At 39.4% G+C, this 27,766-nt stretch overlaps 1 protein-coding gene across 1 annotated transcript; it reads left to right on the forward strand.

The window, feature by feature from the left end:
- The first annotated feature begins 1,144 nt into the window (after positions 1 to 1,144).
- LOC130874224 (putative dimethylaniline monooxygenase [N-oxide-forming] 6) lies at positions 1,145 to 19,545 on the forward strand. The gene is made up of 8 exons (XM_057769205.1): positions 1,145 to 1,276; positions 7,823 to 8,011; positions 9,037 to 9,199; positions 11,091 to 11,233; positions 12,734 to 12,933; positions 14,938 to 15,293; positions 17,645 to 17,717; positions 19,203 to 19,545. The coding sequence occupies exons 1-8, from the start codon at positions 1,145 to 1,147 to the stop codon at positions 19,543 to 19,545; spliced, it is 1,599 nt and encodes a 532-aa protein (XP_057625188.1).
- Positions 19,546 to 27,766: the final 8,221 nt, after the last annotated feature.

Below are 27,766 nucleotides of genomic sequence, written 5' to 3' on the forward strand. Positions count from 1 at the left end.
AACATAAGCATTGAGATGGGAACCAACTGCGCTTGAGAACACTGGGGAAGTGACGAGTAAAGTTAGCACTTGGGTAAAGAAAGGGCCTGGTGGAAAGGAAACTGTGCAGGGAAAGCTAGCTGCTACCACTCTGGACTCCCCCTGAACTGTAAAGACTGGACCAAGGGGGAGTGAGCAGCAGAGCAGGACCAGCTGGAGAGCAGACTCCTGACTTCACAGTCTGCTCTTGACATTGGCCAGTTTCACAAACCTGCAGTCTACAAGAACTAGACCAGCAACTCAAATCAAGAAGTGTGAACTTTCCCTCTTTTCATCCCTCTGTTGGCACAAGACTCTTTCCTTGTGGTTCAGGTGCTTAGCTTTTGTTTACATTTTCTGTGATTTTAAAGCAAGAACAAATACATGAATTGTTGGTCACTTAATCTCCCAGGAGTTTCACTTTACACCCTGGTGACCATATCAGTCACTATTGTAGTTTTCAGAGCCAAGGGCCAGGGCCCCCATTCATTGCCCTTCCTCCATCCCTTTCTTACTTGCCCCCTCATGCCCTCCTGGTCCTTCTCTTATTCCTACTGCACTCAATCCTCCTCTTCTTGGTTTTAACAAAGCTCTACACCATAAAAAATACAAAGAAGCAGGAATTTTTGCTTTAAGAAAAATAACCCCGCCCCTTTCTCAATTTTGACATTAAAAGCCATTCTTGTCTACATTTGGAGAGTTGGTGGTTCTCTGGGCAGAGGAAAGAAGGTGGTTGATTAAGAGGTAAAATCCAATGAAATCAGACAATTGGTATTCACAGATGTGATTTGATGAAATGGGTTTCTCTGAAGAGGTACATTTCTAGTTCTGAATCTTGTATTTAAATTTCAAGCTACTGAAGCTTCATTTGAAATTCTGAGCATTGGTTTGGTGACCTTGGCAGTCACTGACGTGGTTATTTCTGAAAGAATGGGCTAAACAGAAGAAGGCAGGCTTTGTGTCTTCTTATATGCAATGAACACACACTTTAATGTGCTCCTGTGTCTCCTTGTGTTAAGGTGGGGATCCTGACACATAAGCCTTGGCCAAAAATTTCAACTGAAAAGCCCCTAAGCATCAAAGGACATTTTTTTTTTTCTGAAGACGTTTTTTCGTACCATCTACCATGGGCAAAAGAGTGGCCATTGTCGGAGCTGGTGTCAGTGGCTTGGCTGCAATAAGATGCTGTCTGGAGGAAGGAATGGAGCCCATCTGCTTTGAAAGGAGCAATGATGTTGGAGGCCTATGGAAATTCTCGGTAAGTGGTCCATCTCTAGGACGCAAGAGGTAGAAAGATGGTTTCCTTTGCAAATCGCATCTGATCAGTTCTCATTCAGACCTGGAAGGCAAATCACAAAAGGCTCAGGTCTGGAAAGTTAAGTCTTGCATCTCCCATCACTCAAAACTACTTCACACCAGCAGGGCTGACTGTAGCTGAACCTTAAACGATGTCCTCAAAGGAAAACAGATCATTTTCTTGTGTAGTTCTAGTCTCTAGCTCATCAACAATACCATGACAGGACTGGTGGAGTCCAGTTCTCCAAGGGACAGAGTGCTAATGTCCCTAATTAACTAAAAATAATACACGGTCACCTTCGTGTATACCTGCAAAGATTCCATCATTTATTCCTCTTAAATACCAACAAAACAGTTTCAAAAATCTAAACTAAAATCCAGTTCTAAGTTCTATTTCCAACTTGGGTTTTCTAGGCAGTTCTTAGGGAAGTTGACTACACCACACTGAAGCTGAAATACTCATCTATCAAACACAGAGATTGGAAATTAGGTTAAATCTAATGTGCCTTGCAATTCCAACAGGATATGATTTTCCTGTTCTCTCTGAGCAGTTATAAATTATTATAAATGTTGGCTGTGTGTGTGGTTATTGGATTGCCTGTCAACTCTAAATCTGAAGGAGAAAAAATGATGATCTTTGCCATCTAGTCTTAAAAACAATATGGTCATGAAATATTCAATATAAATATAACATTTAAGTTTCAAAGCCAAATCTGGGAGCACTCCTAGCTTTTGTGTTTTGAATTTTCCAGTCAATGTGGCTACACGTAAGTGATAAATAATTTTGGTTCAAAGAGAGTGTATCCACGACACTCACCTGTCTCAGTTTTAGTTCTTGTCCACCTGCAACAACAACAACAAAACCTATTTTCTCTGCTAGAGAATTTTGTACTGATTTAGAATGCATCTGTATTCATCTCATGAGTCCTTTCTGTACTTTTTGTTCCTGCTGAATGCAAAGTATCACATGAGATATATAGTCATAGACTTTATTTTCCATTCTGGAAATAAGTTATTTAGAGAATTCCATTTTCTTTATATCTGCCCAGAGAAGTGTCACCAGCATAGACTAAGGTGACTGCCTACAATCTCATTAGCCATAGCTAAATGCTACATCAGCATTAGGTGTGTCTGTTTTGTGCTAGAGAGGAGGATGAGAAACATGTGGCACAATTATTTTTCTATACCAATGACTTCCAGTCTGCTGATGAGAGGAGTCATAACTTAAGTCCATAACACTTGGATATCGAGCAAGAATTCATTGGATAGCAATACCTTTCACAGGATAATGACAGAAATAATCTGACTATGAGCTATATAATGGAACCATTCTGGGGAAAAAAAAACTCAGTATATTCTCAGAGGCACTTTAGCTATTAGATTATTAAACAGTAAACCTCAAGAATTTGGGATTTCTCCAGGGTCTCAAGTTAAGAGAAAAAAGCCTGGGCTGTTCAGGGAGGAAGCTCTTCTCTAGATGAAAGAGCTTCACAACTTTACAGAGATGATGATCGGTCAGTGGTGGGTGGGACCATGCCTTGACTTGAACTGCTTAAATGTGTGTATCATTGGTCCTCTATTTGAAAATAAGTCTCATTTTAGGGCCCTGGAGATGAACTGGAGTGAACGGATAACTGGCCCTTCCCCTTTTCTGATTTTTACTATTAATTTGGCTGACCTAATTGGCTTGTTGAGGATAGGTGGACATCGCTGGCTTCTTGGGTCACAGCAAAATAAAAAAATAAATAAATCCAAAATGTTATACAGCTATTTCCACTTTTATTTTATCCTACAGAAATTTTATCATGTTTGACTATAGACAGGTACCCCAGACCTCACTAGGAGACTATGGATCATCATTCAAAGCTGTACATATTCTATAAATTAGGTGGCCCTAAGGATCTCAGATAAAAAGTTGTTGACAAGCTAGCCTTCAGTTAATGTCAACTCAGGGGATAAAAAGCTACTGAAGTCTTCATAAGTCAGGGGAAAATTCCTCCAGAACCAGGAGCGCTGTGAGTGTTGTCAAAGGATGTAAATCTCTATATGATATAGTCTCAGATGCCCTTCCCTTCTTGATCTGTGAGTGGTGCCCACGGCCATGTGGATGTACAGCAGTGTGCTAATACCAGCATTATAAAAAAAAAATCAACAGTCCATGAAATGTACAGGGGAGGAGTCGTCAGCATCTGAAAAGGAATCTGAGTTAGCCATTATCGCCACCTCAGGAAGCTTATGTAAGGAAGCAAAAAGTGACAGTTTACTAAGATACAAAGTCAGACTCTGGTTGTCCACAAGGTACAATGTCTCTTTTCCATCAAGTTATGTATATAAGCAAAATTCCACGCAGGGTCCCGGTGGGGGTGTGAATACCTTCAAATACTTGAAACTTTAGCCTCCTCCACTCATCCCTAAGCCTCTTTTCTTTTCTAAGAAAAGTTGCTTTGCACAATGTGCACAGACAGGAATTTTTGAAGAATGTGTTATATAAGCTTTCATCTTGCAAGTCCCTGCTGTGCAGGAGATGTGCCAGGAGACATAAACCTGAGCACTCTGAACTCTTCATTGTATGCTTTTGCTGAGAAATGGAAACCAAGTGGGCTTTAAAGAACGGCAGATTAAATGTAAATGAGTTTTAAGTTTCCTGCATTCCTATTGGGCATCACGTCCTTAAAATATCTGGTTAGTTTTACAATAAGAAATGTCTCCCATGTAAGTACTAAAAAGGGCTTGACCCTGCTGAACTTCGGTGCGTTCAGGGTAGTGTGGCTGTAACTAGCCCTAAGAAGACACTTACATTCCCCAGCCTATCAGACTATGGAAACAACGGACACCACACAATGGAATTGTCTCCCAGAAATCGTATGCTGGGAGAAGAAAAATGTTGGAAGCCTTTGTTTCTCTGAAAAGAGATCTAATAGTACTGACTGCTTCTATCACTTGCTAGGCCACCTTGTATGATGAAATGGAAGCCTAGACAATGATGGGTCAATGGTAGGCAGACCCCACTTTGCCCTGGACTGCTTAGATGTATATAAACTTTAATATCACTTCAGGACTTGTACGATGGGCTAAAGGAGGTCACTGGATCTCATTGTCCTTCTTCCCAATGGCCACATTGACTAAAGCTCCTTTATCTGCTTTTTACTATTAATTTTGCTATTTCAATTGACTTCTGGAGAACAAGTGGCGGAGCTTGACTTTTGGGGTACAGATTATAAGCCCAAGTTTACAACATGGTCATCATACACAGCAATTAAAATTTTCTCAATAAACTAGCTGTAGATTGGCATTCTTTTGGCTTAAGAAAAAGGAAAATAACAGAATCAGAATACTCTGAACTTATTTTTCTCACTCACTCATTCACGTATTTACTCTACGGATACATCCTGAGTGCACACACTGCTGTGTTAGGCACATCATCGAGCAAAAAGAACACTAGAAAGCTAGTCTTTTACATTTTCCTTTATTTTTAAGAATTTCATACCTGCACACAAGTATGATCGTATCTACCTCCCATTCCTCCTCCAGTTCCCCTCTATCCCTTCAGCTTCACACCTTGTTTTAAGTAATCCACTAAGTCATTGTGCTATTCACATGTGAACGAGTGTGAGGCCAGTCAATGAAACATAAGAAACCCACCATGGCTATAGAAGTGAAAATAACTGTGATGTAAGCAAATATGTAGTAAGGAAAACAATAAGGATAACAGAAGCTTGGTGGATGCAAGGATGATTGACAGTTGACAGGAGGAAGAAAAGAAAGGCAAAAAGACGATGGAAGCTTGGTGGATGCAGGGATGATTGACAGGTGATAAGAGGAAGAAAAGGGAAGCAACTTTAAAACTGGAGCTGGAGAGTTTCTTTCTTTTTCTTTTTTTTTTCTTTTTTTTTTTTTTGAGAGTTTCTTTAAGCCAATAGAAAGTCAACAGATATACAGAGATGAAATATGAGAGGCAATAAAGGCAGACTGATAAAAACACACAAGGAACATTCTGGAATTCACCTCAAGTCCTTAAGTCACTTATGACCTAGAGCAAAAGAGGGTAGATGTGGAAACTCCAGACAGAATGACAATGTGTTGATAATGTACCCACAACAGCTGGTCTCTAGCTCCAGGACACAGTCTCTCAGACTAAATCAGAGTTGGGGCTTCATTTCCTCCTGGCCTGCTCAAGCCACTTTGTATATTAAAATACTTAAAGGGCATGTTTTTTGAAGCAACTACCTGTTGTACAATTCTCTTAGGTGAAGAACAGTTTCTGAAGTTCTCTTTCCATGTTAGGATTGTCTAGAATCAATGAGGGGAAGCACATGGACTTATGCAATCAATAGTCCCAGGCCGGATCATCTCTTTTCCAGAGCAGTCTTAACATTTTTTACTAGTCCCTGACCCACAACTAAGCCCTCCCTCCTTTCATTGGGCAGTTGAGAAATCTCCTTCCCTCCTTGCCTCACCCCTGGCAGCAGACAGCACTGTGAGTGAACAGCAATGGTTCAAACCCCAGAACCTGCCAGGCGGGAGCCTTCATCCTTTTTCTGACCTCCATAAATATTTCCAAGCAAATCTTTCAAAGGATAAATATCTGAGCCTAGAAACTTAAGGGAAATGTGGCAACCATTGGTAGAGGAAGAGCATATTCTCAACTTGAGGAGAAACACTGAGGCCTTAAGCTGAACCCTTCCCTCCCAGAGACACAGACCTCATGATCCTTTCTAGCCCTGTCTGTTTTGGTCTTCCAGAAGCTAGCCATGGTGATCTAGAGATGGAGACTTAAATCAAGCAACAATGTGACATTGAATCCCTCCCCTCTGTTACATAAGAATTCCTTCAGGCCTTGGGGACACTGAGACTGCCAGCTTTGAAATATGTTTTCAAGGCAGCACCCCGTGTACACTTGATCCTGTCCACACAAGAGACAGGAAATGTTTATTTTCAATTTAGCTTCCGACTGCTTCTCAACAAGAAACTACTTTTCAATTATATAGTGGTTTGAAAATGGAATGCCAAGAAGTGACACACATTCTAAGTTCTGTGGTTTCCTGTGGATTTTTTTTGGGAGGGGGAAGAGTGAATTCCCATAGCTGATGAGTTAAAGGCTCCTCAAACACAGATCTTACTAACAACAGCAGAGTTTCCCACAGTATGATTTCAGGACCAGCCGCACCAGTATCCCCTGTAGCTTCATGAAGTACAAATTCTCAGGCTTCTCAAGTTTCTCAGACCAAACATTAGAGGCAGGGAATCCAACATTTTGGAAGTGAAGCCCAGGAATCCACAATTGGGGGGATTTTCTTGTGATTCTGATTGCATCGAAGTGGATAAGCCACCTGCAGCCTAGAACTTGTGGCTGGTGTAGAGGGTGCTGAAGTCCCTGTAGCATCCACATAAGAGCAAAGCTACACACACACTGTACTGCTGTTTCGTGTTTTTCCAAGGTGAGCATGATATCAGAACCAGTGATAACACAGGAAAAAGTAAGGAAAATGCTGAGAGACTGTAAAAAAACTAACACAAGATTAATTAGGCCAGGGAGGGTTAATGTAGGAAGATAACAGCTCTGGACAATTGTTATGTAAAGGACTTTCTATTGTATATCTGAAAAAATAACTCCTTTATCATACATTTTATTGAAAAAGAATGTAATACAATACAATACATTCTGATTAAGTTTTCTTCTCTCCCAACTCCTCCCATACCCCTTGCACCTTCCCATCTACTTAACGCCACACCTTTCTTTCTCTCTCTCTTTAGAAATAAACAGGAAAAATAATCAGGTTAAAAAAAAGGAGAAACACACATACAAACACAAACAAAACACAGAATCAGAAACGATAACATAGAAGCAAAAGATAAGTAAGAGAACAAAAAAAGCCAAACAAAGCATCATGAGACAAAACCATTGAGCTTGTTTTTTGTTGGCTGTCTACTGCTGGGCATGGATGGGGTGTACCCTTAAGTGTGGTTAAAATACCCAGTGAGACTCCATTAGAGAGAACCAATAAAAAAGAACTCTTACCTAGCAGTAGTGGTGCACGCCTTTAATCCCAGCCCTTGGGAGGCAGAGGCAGGCAGATCTCTGTGAGTTTAAGGCCAGCATGGTCTACATAGTGAGTTCTAGGACAACCAAAGCTACACAGAGAAACCCTGTCTTGAAAAACCAAAAAGAAAAAAGAAACAAAAAGAACTCTTAATTTTTAATATTAAAAGGGGTTTTGCCCCTACTGGGTTGCCTTATCCGGCTTTAATATGATGAGACATGCTTAGTTTTACTGTAACTTGATATGTCATGCTTGGTTGATATCCCTAGGAGGCCTGCCCTCTTCTGAAGAGAATGGAGGAGGAGTAGATCTGGGGGAGAGGGGCTAGGGGGCAGCAGTCAGGATGTAATATATGAGGGAAAAAATGTCTTAATAAAAGGGGGGCTTGTTGACCAGCTAATAGTTGAATATTCTCAGAAAAGAGCGCCATTCTTGCTTTTGTTTTACAGTTTTGTTGTTCCTCCTAGAGTCATGTGGAAGAAGGAAGAGCCAGCATTTACCAGTCTGTATTCACCAACTCTTCCAAAGAAATGATGTGTTTTCCAGATTTCCCCTATCCTGATGATTTCCCAAACTACATGCACCACAGCAAGCTCCAGGAATATATAAAGGCATTTGCTCAGAAGAAGGATCTTTTAAGATACATACAGTTTGAGGTAGGACCTGTGCCCAGTACCACTGGTATTATAAGAATGAATCCACGAAGATGGAAGGACACAGCATCAAACAGCATGCACCAAATATCTTCACTCCTCGCCAGCCCATAGTTCTGTTATACTATAGAGCATTTATGCACTCCCCCTCCCGCCCAGTTCTTCTCAGAAACTTTTTAAATCCCTTAAGAAAATGCTGGAGACAGATCTACTATCCTAGCAAAGTTCCCTGCATCACTCTCTTCTGCTTGGAAAATACTTCAAAATTCTGTCGTCCACATTTGGACTCCTGTGGGTTCAATATCAATGAGTCACGCATTGTCCAATCAAATGTGGCATTTGTTAGAAATTACAACATTATAAAAAGAGTATCAACGCCAATGAGCCCTGTCCTTTACCCTCTTAGCCCATTCTATTCCTCCTTAATGAGTCTTAGAAGAGTTATGAAGTGGGGCCATTGTTTCGGTAACTGGCAGTAATGTTTTATATTTGTTTGAAAGCCCTGCCTTAATTAATTAGTGTCAAATGAAAAGTGCACATATATAATGGAGGAAACAATTGACAAAATTATGACTTGAGGCTGTATTTACATAATTATTTTCCCTGGGGTAGTTCCAAATATATAGTTAAAATTAAAATGTCAAGCTATCATTTTTTTCAAGTTTTTTTAAAAGTTAAAAAATCAAAGTTAATTGAAAAGTAAAGAACCAGCTGCCTGAAGCTGGAAAGTACCCCAAAAGGCATCACCCCAGATGGCCTTTTATTGCGTTTATCTACCCATTCTGCCCATTCATCTACTGTGGAATTCCAAATGTCAAAAATTGCCTTCATTTGTGGCAGTAATATCTACAAACATTAGTCATGCTCCTGATACATGCTTATATCATGATATGGTTATATAGGAAGAGAGAGAGAAAGAGAGAGAGAGCAAGACAGAGAGAGGGAAGAAGGGAGGGAGGAAGGTGAAGGAAGAAAAATAAGCCAAGAAAGAAACATAGAAGGAATTCCTTTTACTTGTTTTCTTTCAGACTCTGGTTTCCAGTATAAAGAAATGTTCTAGCTTCTTGGCCACTGGCCAATGGGTGGTTGTTATTGAAAAGGATGGAAAGCAAGATTCTCTGCTCTTCGATGCTGTGATGATTTGTTCAGGGCACCATGTATACCCCAATATGCCAACTGACTCTTTTCCTGGTAAGCTTGAAATATACATAATAATAATACTTGGATTTATAGGCAAACATCTAGGGTTGAAGGATATCTTTCCCCAATAATTATATTTAAATTACCAGAAACATCAAACGTAAAAAAATATTTATGTATGATTATATGAAAAATATAATAACTTATTCCCTAATCCCCAAAGTCCAAAGACTGTACAAATAACAGACAGACAAACATGAGTTCTTTTTTTTTTTTTTTTTTTTTTTTTTTTTTTTTTTTTTTTTTTTTTTGGTTTTTCGAGACAGGGTTTCTCTGTGGTTTTGGAGCCTGTCCTGGAACTAGCTCTTGTAGACCAGGCTGGTCTCGAACTCACAGAGATCCGCCTGCCTCTGCCTCCCAAGTGCTGGGATTAAAGGCGTGCGCCACCACCGCCCGGCCAAACATGAGTTCTTATGTCACAGATGATAATGCAAATTTAAGTCCTAGCACACGTAGGGTCTTTGAACACTCGTATGCAAAAATGTGGGATTCTGCCAGAAAATTAAAGTATGATTCTTCTTTTCACCTTCATTTGCAATTTACAAGGGAATTTTAATAATCTCAGTGTTGTATGTTATGCATGCAAAATTTATATTTTGATGTGTGTGTGTGCATATGTACGTGTGCATGTACATGCATGAGTGTGTGTGTGTGTATCAAAAGTAGTCGTTGTTGTTGCTATAGCAACAACAGCACATTCAGTTGCTGTCTTAGTTTGCTTTTCTATTACAGTGATAAAACACTGACCAAAAGCAACTTGAGAAGCAAAGGGTTTACTTCAATATACAGTTTGTAATTCACTGTGGAGAGAAATTGAGGCAGGAACCTAGAGGCAAGAACTGAAACAGAGATTATGAAGGAATACTGTTTATTGTTCCCTGTTGACTGAGGTTTCTGTCCCACCAGGCTCCACAGTTGTTAAGTCCCAAAGAAATCACACAGAGGCTTTCATTAATTATAAACTGATTGGCCTAGTAGCTCAGGCTTATTAACTCATAATTTACATAAGCCCATAATACTTATCTGTGTTAGCCACGTGGCTTGGTACCTTTCTCGGTGAGGCAGTCACATCTTGTTTGCTCTGTGTCTGGCTTCCTCTCTCTCTGGGTGATGACTGTAGACTGAAACTACCCTCTTCCTAGAATTCTCGTTGCCCTGCCTCTACTTCCTGCCTGGCTACTGGCCAATCAGCATTTATTAAACCAGTACAACAAATCTTCACAGGGTAAAACCACTCTCCCACAGCAGTTCCCGTGGCTCACTTAATTTGCTTTTCTATGCAGTCCAGAACCACCTGCCCTGAGGTGCCACTGCCCACTCTAGGCTGGGCCCTCCCATGTCAATCATGAATCAAGTAAATGCACCACAAGCTTGCCTACAGGCCAGTCTGATGGAAGTATTTTCTGAACTGAGGTTCGCTCATCCCAGATGATCCCAGCTTGCATTAAGTTGACGAAAATATTAACCAGAACAGATGCCATCCAAAAATGAAAAAGTGATATCAAGGAAATAAATACACTCAAAAATCTTCCTGCCCTCTATTCCACTTTTCAGCCCCCCTTCCTTCTACTCTCCATCATCCCTCCCTCCCTTTCTGCCAAGTTCTTCATCTTTTAACACATATAGTATTGTCACCCAGAAAGATATTGTGAGTAAATTCTTAAAACAGACTATGCAATAGCCTTTAGACAGTATTTAAAGAATTTATTATTATTATTATTAAAATGGAAATCATAATATCTCAAAAATTTTAAGATTCCCCAGAAGTAATCATTTCAGAGTTTACTGGCAAAACTCACTAAATGGACAAGTACATTTTAACTATGGGATTTTTTTTTTAAGTGTGAAAGTGTGTTTTCAAAATTTTTGAAAATCAACTTAGGCCTAGAGCACTTTCAAGGCAAGTGCCTGCACAGTCGAGATTACAAGAGCCCAGGAGATTTCCAGGGGAAGAGGATCCTTGTGATTGGCCTGGGGAACTCAGCATCTGACATTGCTGTTGAACTCAGTCGTCTGGCTACACAGGTATGTGACAAAGAGGTTTTCTGGGAATAAAAGTAGAATAGAAATATGCCATTAAGTCAGCCTGGAGGCTGGGGAAAGAGTTTCCACAGCATATTGTCTGCTTTGTGAGACCTTCCAGTCATGAGGATTTGAGTGAGCTCTTCTTCCAGTGAGGGAAGACAGTCTTCCTTGATATAAAGATGTTGTTCTGCTGAAATGGAGGCAAATGTCTGAGCGTGTGTATAAGTGCGTATGTAAACATTTACTTTTTGTTCTAATTTTATATTTTGGTAGCTTTCAAACTAGCTGGTTCTTAGTCAGGCTCCATCTTTTTTTTGGGGGGGGGGGGTTTCGAGACAGGGTTTCTCTATGGCTTTGGAGCCTGTCCTGGAACTAGCTCTGTAGACCAGGCTGGTCTCGAACTCACAGAGATCCACCAGCCTCCGCCTCCCGAGTGCTGGGATTAAAGGCGTGCGCCACCATCCAGGCTCCATCTTTATTTAACGTTTCTTACTACCTACCACGTGAAAGACACCTCTGGAGCATCACATAGCCTGGCTTTTAGCATCATTCATTGATTCACTCATTCGGAAGAAAGCATTCAGCAAATGCCAGGTGCTATTGTGTGTCAAAATTATGCTAAATTAAAATTAAAGATATGGGCTAGACTAGAGTATGACTTTAAGGAGCAATCAGTGGGTGGAGATGAGGTGATAAGTGTATATACCATCTCCGAAGGAAGTGACGAGTCTCCTGTGGAATTAGGTGTGGCAAAAAGAACAAAGAACCTAATTTAACCTGGATAAAGTCAAGGAAAGCTTCCAGGGGATTCAAGTTGTTGGGACTAGTAGAGCCCTGAGAACCTTAACGTATTTTCAAGCAAGCAGATACTAAACAAGTTAACTCCTAAATGTATGGAAAGAAAACTTTGTTTGTTTTTTAAAACTAAGAATCTCCCTGAGTGATCACAAAGATAGTAAATACACTAGCAATTGACCTGGCAGGCTGAGATGACTTCCATAGTTTGGGATGAACAGATGCTTTGTGTGCACGTGTGCAGGGAAGACTAGGAAAGGGGAGGAGGGACAGACAACAGCATTATCTGTGCATCTCAACAATCCAATTGCAGCTTCCAATTTAGCTCCATTTCCCCAACTCAGTCCAACCTCTTCTACCACCCACAGCTTCTAGGGTTCTCTAGGTTGACAAGTCTCTACTTGCCATCTTAGTCTATGGGCTCATAAAAATTAAACCAAGCCCAGGTGGCTACAGAGGCTTCTTATACTGGATGTTGTGGTTATAATTCTTTGAACAGCTCTACATCAGTGCTTTGGAGTGGTGGGGGAGGACTCTTACCCAACTCTAGCTGCAAAGGTAGTGTGTTCATTGAGGCTCACCTCTTAGAAAGTGTACCCAACTGAACATTGAAGGAGACACACAGATATGCCTCCAGAGGACTGTGTTGTGTTTACTTATTTGTCACAGAGGGATGTTGAAATCTGTATTGTCTCTCTCAACCAGGTCATTATCAGCACCAGAAGTGGTTCTTGGGTCATGAGTAGGGTTTGGAACGATGGATATCCTTGGGACATGGTCTATGTAACCCGCTTCGCATCCTTCCTCCGGAATGTCCTTCCTTCATTTGTCTCTGACTGGTTATATGTCAAGAAGATGAACACATGGTTTAAGCATGAGAACTATGGGCTGATGCCTTTAAACGGGTATGCCAAATTGTACATATTTTATCCTTCAACCTAAGAGAGTACTGGTTTAGGTTATTTCTTCCTGGTTCTAACTTTCGTTATCCCATTGAGTCTAATGGGAATGAATTAAGAATTTCTCAGATGACACAGTTTAAACCAAAAATCATATGCAGGTTAGAAATTAGTCCAGAAATGTGGTGGATAAGCAAAGTGAAGGTGGATGAGGCAAACAGATCATCCTGACAAACAAAATTCATTTAACTACAATCCATTACATAGAACATAAGGGCTGAACAATCTCAAATTGGATTTTCTTTTGTGAATATCTATGTTTATAGATAAGTGAGGATACCAATAACAATGTCTACTTCTGAAGATAGTAATATTTAGAGAGATAAATATAAATTTTTAATTTACTTTATTAATTATATTTAAAAACTTACAAATGCAGGTTCTTTTTAGTCTCAGATTACCCAATGTGCTTGTAAGGAAGATCTACCAAAGTCAGCATGTCTCGGGAAATTGAAGACCCAGAACAGGAGTGGATGCTCCTTTCCACATCCTGAACTTTTTGAAAAGCATGGAATATATAAAGCCATGGAGCTATCTTGATAAAACTGATGTGACCCGTAAAATTAATAAGATTCATTCCTTTACTTCTTATCCAGATAGTGCTTCGTACACACTAACTGGGGAAGCATGGTGGATAGAAAATTCAGTGCATTCATAGGAAAAAAGGAATATTTGGTGGGTAAGAAAGTTTCACAGTGAAATCTTCCCTTCTGGCCCATGCCAGCCAAGAATTCCATTTGTTTGGAGAAATGTGCTAAGGAAAGCGAGGAGGACTGTGAATGGGAACACTAAACACTACATTAAAGGGCCAGAGCCTCCTTCCGAGGCTCTTGCCCTACCCAGATTTAAGGACTGCCTAGATGCACAAGGAAAAGAAAGGTTGAATTTATGTGTTTAGAATTTTGTTTAACATAATAAAAGGTACAAAATTTGATCTCGTTAAAATGGTTTATCTTACAAGAGTAACTATAATTTATATTGGGGCTTTACCATTTAGACAGGAAAAAGCCAGTTTTAGAAATCCACTCATTCTCAGAACTAAGCTCCCCCTTTGAAAGGGTTCCAGAGACCCTAAATTGAAGTTGACATTTTTTCATTCCTCCCTTGGTTGAGAGGAGAACAAGGCGAGAAAACAGGTATGCTGTGATCTCCTTGTTAGCTTCCTAATAAGGCAAAGGGAGAGGGGACACAGTTACAGAGGGGGAATAACAGTGTGGAAATACAGAAATAAATACCAATATTCACAGTGTTTCTATGTATATAAGATACTTAGAGAACATTCCAGAATCTATGAAGAAAACTTATGTCAACATGAAATATGTTTTATGAAAAACTTTCATTGCTATACGTTTGGTAAAGTACAGTATAAAAGGTGATTTCTTTCTTTGTGAATGCAAAGAAGTTGATGGAAGAAGACCAAACAAGGTGGTAAGGTCATCAAAAATCTGATTTTGCTATGCAAAGCCTTCCAGTTATAATAGTAGTTAACATGCAATGTTCTTGTCCGTGTTTAGTACTGCTCTGGTAGTCAGTCATTCAGAGATAATGTCCCTGTGAGGACAAGTTTGCCTTTATCCCAGTTATACACATAGAGAAACAAACACAGGGCAATGTGGCTGGGAATAACTGTGTGCTGTCTAGCTTTAGATTCTGTCTTATTAACTAATTTATTGTATCAAGACTTCATTTTTATTCTCGTCTATTTGGTGAGTCTCCAAAGAATATAAATACACATAATATAATTTTGTCTCAAAGGGCAACAAGAAAATTTCAGATAAATTCTTAGAAGTGTTAATAAATGGGAAAGGAATTCCCACGAGAGAATAGCCTCTAGGGGTCCTCGTGTTGGTGCATAACTGATCAAACATGGCTGCAATAGTGTGGGGTGTTGCAGGGATTTCATGGAAATGGCCATTACAGTCATGGTGCTTCCCTTTCACATCTGCACAGTCCCCTCAGGAAAGAACCCGTGTTCAATGATGAGCTTCCAGCCCGCATCCTATGTGGCACTGTGACCATCAAGCCCAGTGTGACAAAGTTCACAGAGACCTCCGCTGTGTTCGAGGATGGGACTGTGTTTGAGGACATTGACTGTGTCATCTTCGCAACAGGCTACGGTTATGCCTATCCCTTCCTGGATGACTCCATCATCAAAAGCAGAAACAATGAGGTCACCTTGTACAAAGGCATTTTCCCTCCTCAGCTAGAGAAACCAACCATGGCAGTGATTGGCCTTGTCCAGTCCCTTGGTGCTACCATCCCCACAGCTGACCTGCAGGCACGCTGGGCTGCTAAAGTGTTTGCAAGTATGTGGGTCATTCTATTTTTCATTCACTAAGACAATAATTGCCTGCTGTACGCTGATGACTATGGTAGGGATTCAACTGGAACAAGGCAGGCACGCAACTTGACTTCACAGATGGGGAGGAGTGAAGAGGGGATATTACCACAGGAAAAGTTTCAGGGTGTTCTGGTAAGGAGAACTAGTCCCAGATGTGTTTGTTCCATCTAGACAACATGAATCAAGACACAAATACGAGGAATTGCACTGAATGTATGAAGAACCAGAAACATTTGTAAAATTAAAGACAGGTGTGACAAGAAATGGAGAACCAAACAAAAGCCTAGTGGGGCTTAATAAGCTGTATCAAAGAACTTGACCTTCTGACAGTGAAGTTGGGAGGAGTTTGTAAGGTTTTATGTAAGATAAAGGCAACGGAGAGATAGCTGCAGTGTTAGGGTACATATACTGAAGGGGTGCTGGGGCCAGGGGTGGTGGGCATGCCGGAAACCTACCATTACCTCTGTGTGACCATCATGTCCTCTCACACTGTTGGAAGTTTTCTTTCCTTCTCTTTTCCCACTGTAGACTATACAGTCTCAAGGGGATACAAGAACTCTTACGTGGGGACATACATATTACATGGAGAAAGGCGGTGATTTAAAATATACTGATTTAATGGCTACAATACTATTGATCATCTTGATCATGAAAAGTGTCTTCTTATTCAATGGCTAAAAAATCGTAAACAGCAAAAATATAACTTCCCTAACATACTACTGATTAAAAACTCATACTGAGGAAAATATGAAAACCATAAAATGAGTTTAAAATGCACTGTGAATACATATGCTTTTTTTTCAAATGCACCATGAAGAATGATTTTTCAAAAATATTGTCATGACAAGATCTCCTGAGTAAATTGGGAGCACGGGGACTTTGGGGGAAGATTGAAGGGGAGGAGAGAGGCAGGAAGGGAAGCAGAGAAAAATGTAGAGCTCAATAAAAATCAGTAAAAGAAAAATTGTTCAAAGCAAAAAAAAACCTAAGACAGCCATACATGCAAGCAAAACACTCATAAAATAAAACTAAAAAAATATTGTCATGAAATCTTAAATAAGAACACCCTCCTGTACAATGGTTCCATTGTCTTTTATTCTTTATTCTTTTTTCTTTTTTATTGACTTTATTGATTTATACATTTTTCTCTGCCCCCTTCCTTTCTCTCCCCTCCCCTTCTACTCTCTCCCATAGGGACTCCCATGCTCCCTATTTTCTCAGGAGATCTTGTCTATTTCCCATGTAGATTAGATCCATGCATGTCTCTCTTAGGGTCCTCATTGTTGTCTAGGTTCTCTGAGATTGTGAATTGTAGGCTGTTTTGTGGGGGGTTTTTTGCCTTATGTCTAAAGTGAGTACATTTTTTTTTATTCTTACAAGCCCAACTGTGTCCCCAGAGCCTGAATTCTTATGAGAATGTTGGATACAGTTCAGAAGCCTAGACAACTTACCTTAAACAAAGAACATCATTTATTCATTTGACAAATACTCAGAGAATTCTGCCTTATCACTTACTTAGGTCACAATTCCAAATCAAACAGACAGGAATTCTGATCTCTCTCCCTCTAGTGAAATACATGGCAAATAGTAGCCGTAGGATGCTATGGAGCACACAGTCTATGGGGTGTCCATGCACCACAAACATCATAGCAACCTCCTTCCACTGTTACAGCGGTAAGTAACTTGCAGCCAGTCACAAGAGGTGAAGTTGCAAAGAAACCAAAGCTTGTGGGTCATCCTTTATTAAATATCCAGATGAATGCTGACATTGGAATGTGGCTTCTCTTAGTATCTATTTCACTTACCGTGGACTTTACTATCAACTATTGTTCCAGATTACTACTTGAGGGAAATTTTAATGGTGGATATAGATGAGAAGCCTGGACACAATTACTCCATTATATGGAATGAGGTATTGCAGAGGTATGCTGAGGACCAGGCTCTGTGTGATGTTACACAAGCATCAAGGAGGTTGGGTAACTAAAGCTGCGAGCATCTCTGCTCTGATTGTTACACATAGGCTGGCTTGTCCATCCCCACAAGAGCATTTGCCTCGCAGGTCTCTGTATTTGTGAATTGTCATTTGCCTAATGACACCAAAGAGAGCTCTTCTTAAGATAGAACGTTTTTATTAAATAAGATCGCTTTATTATAATGAACATGCAAATAAAAATACCACACGGATAAATTAAGGTAGCCACTCAAACACTTTTTTTGGATTTTTATGAATTTCATAAATAATGAATCCCATTCTGTGTCATTATCAAGAACTCATGTCATTGTCTTTTTCGGTGTCTCCCTCCCCATGTTTTCCAGACACATGCACGCTGCCACCTACAGATGAGATGATGGATGACATCGATGAGAAAATGGGCACAAAGCTCAAGTGGTGAGCACGTACACTCGCTAAGCAAATGAGTTCTCATTGTCTTCTTCATGCATAGAAAACACCAATAAGGTTTTTAATGTTGCCAATCATAACAGTTCGTTGCTTTTAAAAAAAAAAAATTCTGGCTGTAACTGATCTATATTAGGTGGAAAAATACTCTCTGCTCCTGTAAACTTAGGAGAGAGTGATTTGTCCCTCCAGGGAGGATGTGAAAACTATAGAGATAACTGAGGTCTGCAAACAGAGTTGGCAGCCAGAAGCTTCCTGTAAGACACCTCCCTGGGTGCTGGAACCTTCCTGTACCACAAAAGAGCAGTTCAGAAACCATGGAATCATCTGGTTCCAAATGTCCAAAGTAATGAGGTTAGGAAGTGACTCCACATCTTTCCCCAAAAGCACCCTCTCTTAAAGAAAATTAGTCTTAAAGAAAACTAGCTGGCTGGCTATTGAGAAGTAGAATCTAATTTGCTGTTGATAAATTCCAATAAAAACACTTCTATTCAGTTCTGCTGCCTTTGTGTATTCTGGAGAAGAGAGTTTTCACTTCCAAGTTCAATTCGTGCCTTTATGTGGCTAGGTCTAAATGTACTTTTTCAGGTTAATTAGTCCATAAAAGAAAATTCTTCTTAAATTACCTATCAAAATCTGTTCAAAGTACAATTAAATACAAGATCACAGTTGGATAAGTAAACAATTGTGTAGGAAGTTTGTTTCCTCTTTACAGCCTCCAGCATACCATTCAGTGATTGTCCTGGGGTAGACATCAGCTAGAGAGTCTAGAGAGGAAAAGAAATGGACCCCTCAGTCCCCACTTAACCTAACTCAACCCAAAGGGCACATCTCAGAGGTGAGCCCTTCTACTGCTAATACTTATGTTAGACGTGAATACAAGTAAAAAGAATGGGGGGAGGTTCAAATGTCAGTGACAATCTTCTTTTTTTTAATTTAATTTTATTTTTTTTAATTTTTATTTTTATTCTTTTTTAATTAAAATTTCCACCTGCTCCCCGTTTCCCATTTCCCTCCCCTCCTCCCAAATATTGCCCCCTCCCCCCACTCCCCTCCCCCTATCCCCACTCCTTTTCTCCTCCCCCCACACCATTCCCCCTCCCTCTCGATACTGAAGAGCAGTCCAAATTCCCTGCCCTGTGGGAAGATGAAGGTCTTCTATCTATGTCCAGGAAGGTGAGCGTCTAAACAGGCTAAGCTCCCACAAAGCCAGTTCATGTATTAGGATCAAAACCTAATGCCATAGTGACAATCTTCTTTAAGTCACATGAGGGCACACTCCAACTGAAAGGATGACATGACTGACTTACCTTACAGCAATGCTAGCAGCACTGAAGCTATGCAAAATCTAAACTTCAAATGAACCCGCCTAAGAATCTAATGTGAGCAGGCTGGATGGCATGTGCAAGAGACATCAATTACAGCACTAATGCCCTATTTGCAACTATGACAGTCATTTGGCTTTTCTGTCCTCAGGTTTGGCCAGAGCAACACTCTGCAGACAGATTACATCACATACATGGATGAGCTGAGCTCCTTCATAGGCGCCAAGCCTAATCTACCCTGGCTCTTCTTGACTGATCCCCAGCTGGCTCTCGAGGTGTACTTCGGTCCTTGTAGTCCATACCAGTTTCGATTGATGGGACCAGGAAAGTGGGATGGAGCCCGAAATGCCATCTTGACCCAATGGAAGAGGACAGTGATGCCGACCAGGACAAGGGCTGTCGGTGAAGCTCAGAGACCCTGTCATCTTTATGACTTGTTAAGAATGCTTTTCTTCCCAGTGCTTCTTCTGGCTGTTTTGTTCACCTTTTATTAAGGATAAAACTTTTCCAGTGCCAGAGTCTAGCCTAGAAGTGCAATCACAGAGTACAATATACAAACACACGTAGGCACACACAGTCGCCAAGAGCCCCTCCTTTCCTTCCGGCAGATGTGAAAGAAATCCTGGATCATTGGACTCAAAAGATAAATAAAATGGAACGTACCCAGCCTATCTATTCCTGATGAGAATCTTTTCTTTAATAGGCCTTTCACATGTTGAACTGAAATTTGGGATGTTTGAAATAAGGAGGAAGCAGAAGGGAAGTTGAAAAGGCAGAAGCAGACTTTCAGACTAGACAAGGTTTAAAGAACTTTGTAAGGGGTGTGTTAGATACTGCAGCAGCAACATGTTTTACACAACATCAGCTGAAATGTTTGACCATAAATGAATACGGGGAGATAGGGTTCTGGCACCACAACATCTTAAATAAGATGAACGAAGAGAAAATTTCTAGGAAGAGGGCTGGATGCATAGATCAGTGGAAAGAGTGCCTGCTTGGCATGTGCTGAGTTCAACACCCGGGACCAGAGAAGATGAGAAAACATTTCCACTATGAACTTCAAAACCAAGATGGCCACACTCATGAATTCCATCAAAAATTTGAGAAATTGATGATACAGATTATGTAAAAATTGATCAGAAAATGCAAAAGACAGATTATTTTCTGATTAACTTTATGAGGCTACCATCACTCTAAAACTTAAAACCACAAAAGAAAATCTATATCAATATCCCTCACATACATATAAACACATGAAAGCATTCTTTTTTTTTTTTCAAGACAGGGTTTCTCTGTGTAACAGTCCTAGCTGTCCTGGAACTCGCTTTGTAGACCAAGCTGGCCTTGGACTCACAGAGACCCTCCTGCTTCAGCCTCCTAAGTGCTGAGATTAAAGGCATGTACCACCACTACCTGGCACATGCAAACATTCTTAATAAATGCAAAATATAAGTCAACAGTATATAAAATGAACAGCATTATTGTAGTGAGGAGCTGCGGGCTGCGTTCCTGCTGCCCGGCTCCCAGCCGCCTGGCTAACTTATGCCCCGAAATAACAACACACAAATTGTATTCTTTTAAACACTGCTTGGCCCATTAGCTCTAGCCTCTCTGGCTAACTCTCACATCTTGATTAACCCATTTCTAATAATCTGTGTAGCACCACAAAGTGGTGGCTTGCCGGGAAAGATTCAGCATGTCTGACCTGGCGTCTGGCTCCGTTGCCTCTACACTGGAGAGGAGAGGCATGGTGTCTGCTTAACTTCTTCCCAGCATTCTATTCTGATTACTCCACCCACCTATGTTCTGACCTATCAGGCCAAGCAGTTTCTTTATTAATTAACCAATGAAAGCAACAGATAGACAAATGACCTTTCCACATCACATTATCACCAAATAAGACATTTCAGGAAGAGAATGTTGGCTTCAAGGATAACATAATTCATCTTTCTAATAAACTAAACTGAAAATAGAAAAGCCATTTGAGCTCAATTAACATCTTAAACATAACACAAAATGCCAAAATTCCATTAAAAATTATAAATTGGACTCCATCAAGATTAAGAACAGTTCCCTTGGGGGAAAATAATAAGTATATAGAGATCTTTGGCAGTTATACTAATTTTATATACAATAAAAGCAAGATGAATACTTCAATCTATCAACTTGAATATATAAAACAGAGAAGAGAAACACTGGATTTGAGGAAAAAAATCTGTAGCAGTGTATCCCAGTAAACAAGGGGTTTAAATAGCTTTACAACACTTGGTTCTGAGTAATAGCAGACACAATCATGGCCTTTTTATTTTTTACCATCCAGGGAAATAAAACCAAAGATCACTGAAGAGACATTTCATTTTTAGCTTTGAGAACTTATTCTGATCAATGTGAAATCTGTCTTTGTATATATTTGTGGAATCGGGGTATATGACCAAATCTGATATAAGAACTCTACCAAACTGTTGAATGAGGCTGCTTGTTAGTTCCCAGCCACTTAGCCCCAAGGTAATCACACAGAAACTATAGTATTAAACCACTGCTTGGTCCATTAGCTCTAGTTTATTATTGGCTAACTCATATATTTATTTAACCCATTTCTATAAATCTATGTATTACCACGTGGCTATGGCTTACCTGCTAAAGTTCAGGCATCTGTCTCCAGTGGAGTTACATGGCATCCCTCTTACTCCACCCTTCTTTCTCCCAGCATTCAGTTTAGTTTTCCCGACCTAGCTAAGTTCTGCCCTGCCATAGGTCCAAAGCAGTATCTTTATTCATTAATGGTAATCACAGCATACAGAGGGAAATTCCACATACCAAACAAAGTCTCTAACAGTTAAAAAAAAAAAAAGGAAGAACCTTACCAGTCTATTATCGACCTCAGTCTAGCAGGTAAAATGTGCTCTGTATCTGCTGACACAAAAGTAATCACAATTTTACTGTCACACTTGACTACAAACTAGCATAAAGTAACAAATATTAAGTAAAAATTTATATATATACATATATATATAATCTACAATCACAGAAGTTCAATTTTCATTATCTTCCCTTTGTTATTTTTTTTTACTGACATGCCTGAATCATTTGTAAACATTTCTTCATTAATCTCTCAGGCATGTTTCTAACTACCATCATTATCCTGACCTACTTCACATGAGGAAACCAAAGCTTCCAGGCAGACCAAGGATTAAAGGTGAAGCTAATTTTCTTACACCTTGATCTGGTGTTCTTTCCAAAAGGAATTTGACTACCACTTCCTCCAAGCATCTCATTCTGACACTGAGAACCAAAAGAACATTTATGTAACTTGCTAAGGACCAGCCTTCAGGTATGAAATGAGTAGCACTCTTCACAAATATGATTAAATATTTATATTTTATTGATAAATGTACATATAATACTTATACATGTATACAGATATATAATGCATATAGTATACATGTGCATGTGTATATACATTATACATGCATTATAATACAAATAAAATAGGTCGAGTCTTATTATGAGAAGTGCTTCCTACTTCACATATAAAGAGTATTACATGTGTATTTATGCACACATAGTATATACAACATGAATATGTGTATCTATATATAGTAAACAATAAAAATAAAAAGTGTGAAGGGAGTCAGTATTCTAACTCCAGCAACACTCAAAGGTCAAGCACATTAAAAATCTATGTCTTGGACTAGAGATGTAGTTAAAATATCTCCTGATTCAACCTGTAGTTGACACATCTTCCCTGTGTTATCTTGTCTCCTGTTTGATCACTCTGTGGACAGACCAGGCATTCATCCCCTCCCAAGGACCCTTTAGGTAACTGATGACCTCTAGCATTTTCTCAGTGTGGTGATCTCTCACTCACAGAGACAGAAACCAATCCTGAGCCACAGAAAGAGCCTAGTAAATGCCAAGTTTGAATTCAGGAGCCATAGCTAGCTGCCCAACAACTAGAAGTAGGGTATCTAATTGATTCCAGGTTAGAGGCCTAATTAAGTATTAAAATGCATAAAATAGGGGAGCAACTGACATCACCCTTCTAATTTAAAAGACATAAAATGCCCCAGATACACACCATGATGTAAAACAATGCAAAGCAAAATATCTGAGATCAGTCTGCACATGCGCATGGAGTACTCCAAAGCATATTTTCAGTAAAAGAAAGGAGCAACAAAATAACTGCACATTTTTCTCACTTGTGTGATTATACACATACATGTACAAATACACATATGTACAAATAAGTACAATATATGTACAAAACGTATATGCATACATTTATATAATTATATAACAATACAATTACATAACAATTATATGCTATACACTGCCACAGGTATGAGCACAGCTTACACTTCTTCGAAACCATTAAAAGCCTTCTAATTACTTTTTTATAGAAGAACTGCTAAAGAAAGATAGAGGCAAAGAGAAACTTGCATGAATTTCTAGCCAGCTTTTCACAAATATTAACCCTTCTTTGTGGGACTATTTTATTATAATCGACAACAAGAGTTCCCACAGCACCTCTCAGATCTCATTAAATGTCAATGGGGAAGTCATGGCACCATGGAGATAGTGAACAAGAGTTTAGGGCCAACTTAGAGGTAGCCAAAAATGAAAACCTCAGAGAAATGTTTGCTCTGACACCTTTTGTGCTACTTTTCCTCATCCTTACTCCTCAGGCAAGCTGTAGAAAACACAACTCCTCTTTCCAAGGTAAGTCGTGAAAGCCAAACTCTCCATAAAATCAGCCATAAAACTTTATGCCGCTTGTCTAGGATGTGATCATAAGGAAATGTCTGACCTTATCTTGTCTGAGAGAAGGTCAGAAGACCCCATCAGAAAGGGTCCAACCCAAGGTCGAGAGGGAGGGAATGGGGCAGAGACACCAAAAGGAATCTAAACAGATAGGTGCTGCTGGGTTCTCCCTCCTTGGTCTATTTTTCTTAGAACCTAACTTTCGTCTGCTCATAGCTCCATAGGACTCTCCAGTCTTCATCAAATCTATGAAAATGGAGAGGTTACGTTCATTTCTTAGGTGACTGATCTCAGAACAATCAAGGCATACAAAACTGTGATCATACACATTTATATGCCCTCTCTTCCAATTGCCCTTTGTTGTGGGAATATTAGCAAAGATCCTTTCGAAAAGACAAGAAAGAAGTGCTCTTTCTTCTGATCCTACATTAGTTATGACTGCTGTTTTCAAATTTGAAAAACCAATGAAGACAATGAATGAGCATTTAACATACTTCAAAAAAACAAACTGCAATCAGTTGCTAGGGCAACACAAAGCCTATCTACAAAAGAACTGCAGTTAAATTAGTATCTCTTTGCTAGAAACATATTCAAGATCATTGCCACATTAGCAAGTAATCACACTGCATTTGTTTTAAGAGAAATGCTTTTTCAAATTTTTCACGAATTTATCCTGTTGTTTAACACTAGAAGAACCATGAGCTTCATTTCAGTACTCGGCTTGCTTTTCCTGCAGTGTTATTATTGTCATACGCGTGCTTTTCATTACATAAAATTTCATTTCATTTTTTGTCATCATGAGAAAACTTTCTTGATAGAAATATGTTGCAAGACACTTAATGGTTCCTCACTGGTGAGCGTTTAGATTATTTCGGTTTTCTTTCTTTCTAATATTGCTAGTATTTGCTATAAACTGCTTCACATTTGCCGATGTTTTTCACTTGTGCTCAAGAATTTCCAGAGCACATGCGTGGTTTCCTCTTCTGCCCACCCCCTTTCTCTACCTTTCATTATCTATCTGGACTTTAGCTCTCAACTTCATCTTCTTTGTCTTTATGATAGTAGGGTGTTTTACTGGGCTCCTCATCTAGTGGTGCACTCTTCTGAGAGACTAGGAAAGTTAAACCGGGGTTAAGGATGGGGGAGTTTGTCAGCTCCTCCGCTTTTATAGTTCTAGTTTTTTCTTTCTTTCTTTTCCCCTTTGCTTCCGATTTGCTCTGCTTCTCTATTTTCCGTTCCTCCCCTTGAGTTATACATGGGAAAGTGTCTCTTTAAACATCACTTGTCCTTTCAAATCACTTTCTCTTTTATATCATAACAATTCTTCCCAAGTGTCTAATAACTATTGAAATTCCTTTGCAGAGGTTTGTTTTCTAACCTGACTTGATACTTTTGCAATTTCATGATATATGGTCAATCTAATTAAGCTAGAGGTTGTTCAACTAACACCCTAGTAGCTCATTTGCCTCTGTCTTCTTCCTTCATGCATTTTTCTTCCTTTATCTCTATGGCATTGCATCTAGCACTGGGGAGAGACAGCAGGTGAAACCGCAGAATGTGATTTAATGGTTTGTTATTTTACTCACAGTTTTTCTACAGTTTTGGCATTCTCTGTCTTCAATCTGTACTAGGATTTTTGTCTTGGTTGTTGTTCTTGGTGGGATTTTTGTTGTTTGTTATTTGTTGAGAACCCTTGTTTGTCCTCTGGGAAATCTCAACTATCTCCTGAAGAGAGCCTATGAAGTCTTAGCTGGTTTTCCATCACCAACCCGGTGAATTCATTAGCAGATAGCATGTGAGTAAATGTTAGCACCTGCGAGAAACTCACACCCTGGTGAGTTTGTCTAACAGAGAAAATTGCATTTATTGGAATGCAGTCAGAACTGAATGCTGGAAGCACCCAGACTGGGGTAGTCCGGGATGTGTCCTGGAGTTCTAGAAAACAGCAGTAGCACACACAGCAGCAACATCAGAGAAACCATACATCACATCACTAGTTAGGAATCATGATTGCTCCTGGCAGAAGTTATGCTGTCTTGTGAGAAAGGAATTGGGTGCAGCCTCAGGCTCTGAGCAATTTGGAGGGAAAGACTTCTTGGCAGTAGAAGGTAACAATATTTCAAAGGTAAGCTTGTATAATGAGAAGTCTCCAATCCAGCCTGAAGTTTGGATAGAGAAGAAACTGAAATCTGTTAACAACTGCCTCCCAACTCAGCCTTAAGTGGTCTAAGTCAATGCTACTTCTTTTTAATTTTCCCCTTGACAAAACTAAGCAAGAAGTTGGTTATCGAGAAACATTAGCTATAAGAGAAGCGTATTCTATTTTTTTTTTCTTGGTTTTTTTCGAGACAGGGTTTCTCTGTGGTTTTGGAGCCTGTCCTGGAACTAGCTCTTGTAGACCAGGCTGGTCTCGAACTCACAGAGATCCGCCTGCCTCTGCCTCCCAAGTGCTGGGATTAAAGGCGTGCGCCACCACCACCCGGCAGGAAGCGTATTCTAGTGATAACTATAAATTACTGTCTGTGTTGAGGTGTTACTCTATACTTTTGTTAATTCATGTCACTGACTGGTAATCCAGGAGACAAAACTACAAACAACAATAAAATATCATTTCACAATTTTATTATATAAAAAGTCTGAGACAATTGGATAGAACTAGAGGCATGTAGAATTCTTAATGGTTAGAGGCAGATTATGGATATAAATGTTCTGAAGAACATCTTACCACTATCAGAAATATGAACATATCTCAAAATTGGAAACATGCATAACTCAAAACTTTGCCATTTCACAGCTAGTCGTGTATTACCAGAAAACTTTGAACAGGTACATAGTAAACAAGATCAAGAATGTTTATGACAGCATTCGTATTAGAAAAATGAAATAATCTAAGTATTCAATGAATAATAGTTAAATAAATTGTAATATATCTATACAAAAACTTTCAAATTGAAAATAAATTAATTAATTCACAGAATTTAGAAGCATGGAGTTAGGTGTGGTGGTGCTGTAGGGATGCCAAAGAAGAAAGATACAGAACTCAAGACCAACCTGGTCTACACAGTAAGTTTGAGGATAGCCTGAAATGCATTGTGAGGCTATCTCAAAAAACTGGAAGGGGAGAGGAAAGAAAAAAATAAGAAAGGAAGGGTTAAAGAGGGGAAATATAGGGCTTACAGAGAGCATTGAGGAAAAATCAAATTGAACAAAAATATACTTGTTGTGACATATCTTTATATTATTACATGTTGATTTGTACATATGTAGCAAAATATAAAGAAATATGAAGCAGACTGGTATTTTCAGCCAACAATAAAAAGAATATAACCACAGAGTGGAACAAAGAAGGCTTTAGTTGGGTAGGAAGTACACGAATGTGAATAATTTCATAGCATTTTGTATATCATAACTATTATGTAGTATATTTATAAACGCTGAAAATAAAGTGAAATCTCTACCTTTGCAACATGTATAAAGCTGTCTCAAAGTGGTAAGAAGCATAGTTTGGCATCAAAGTTATGTTCTTACAAAGAACATCAACAATAGAATGTTGTCTAGTAGGCAAAATCAAGAAGAAAGTCATTCTTTCCCATAAGTATAGAAAAAGAAAACTCCAAAGTTTCTTAGTGACTGAAAATCATTGAAGTCTTCTAGCTATGACTGGCTAGCATATATTGGACCAGCATCCACTGATAGCAACTCTAACACTGCATATAACATTTTAAGTATATATTTGCTATAAGTATTAGAGAACAACAATGACATCCAGAACAAAATTCTGAGGAAAAAAAAAAGTTCCCTAAGGATGGGCTAGGCGTTGTTTCACTTTCTGTTTGAGACTTGTGTCAGTCAGAGAGAAGTAACCAATGAGAGGCTGGACTTCTGGAAAATCTACAAGGCCATGTAGAAAAAAATATGTAGTTGAAAAAAGGGCATTATTGGGCTGGAGAGATG

Source organism: Chionomys nivalis, chromosome 5 (assembly GCF_950005125.1).
Source record: "Chionomys nivalis chromosome 5, mChiNiv1.1, whole genome shotgun sequence".
In the NCBI taxonomy this organism is placed as follows: domain Eukaryota; kingdom Metazoa; phylum Chordata; class Mammalia; order Rodentia; family Cricetidae; genus Chionomys; species Chionomys nivalis.

What these genes read in the sequence shown, in the direction of transcription:
- LOC130874224 (XM_057769205.1), top strand. Translation starts at nt 1,145, where the DNA reads ATGGGCAAAAGAGTGGCCATTGTCGGAGCTGGTGTCAGTGGCTTGGCT. An exon ending in TAAGATACATACAGTTTGAG is followed by an intron (nt 8,012 to 9,036) that starts GTAGGACCTGTG and finishes GTTTTCTTTCAG; the next exon opens with ACTCTGGTTTCCAGTATAAA. An exon ending in GCCAACTGACTCTTTTCCTG is followed by an intron (nt 9,200 to 11,090) that starts GTAAGCTTGAAA and finishes AAATCAACTTAG; the next exon opens with GCCTAGAGCACTTTCAAGGC.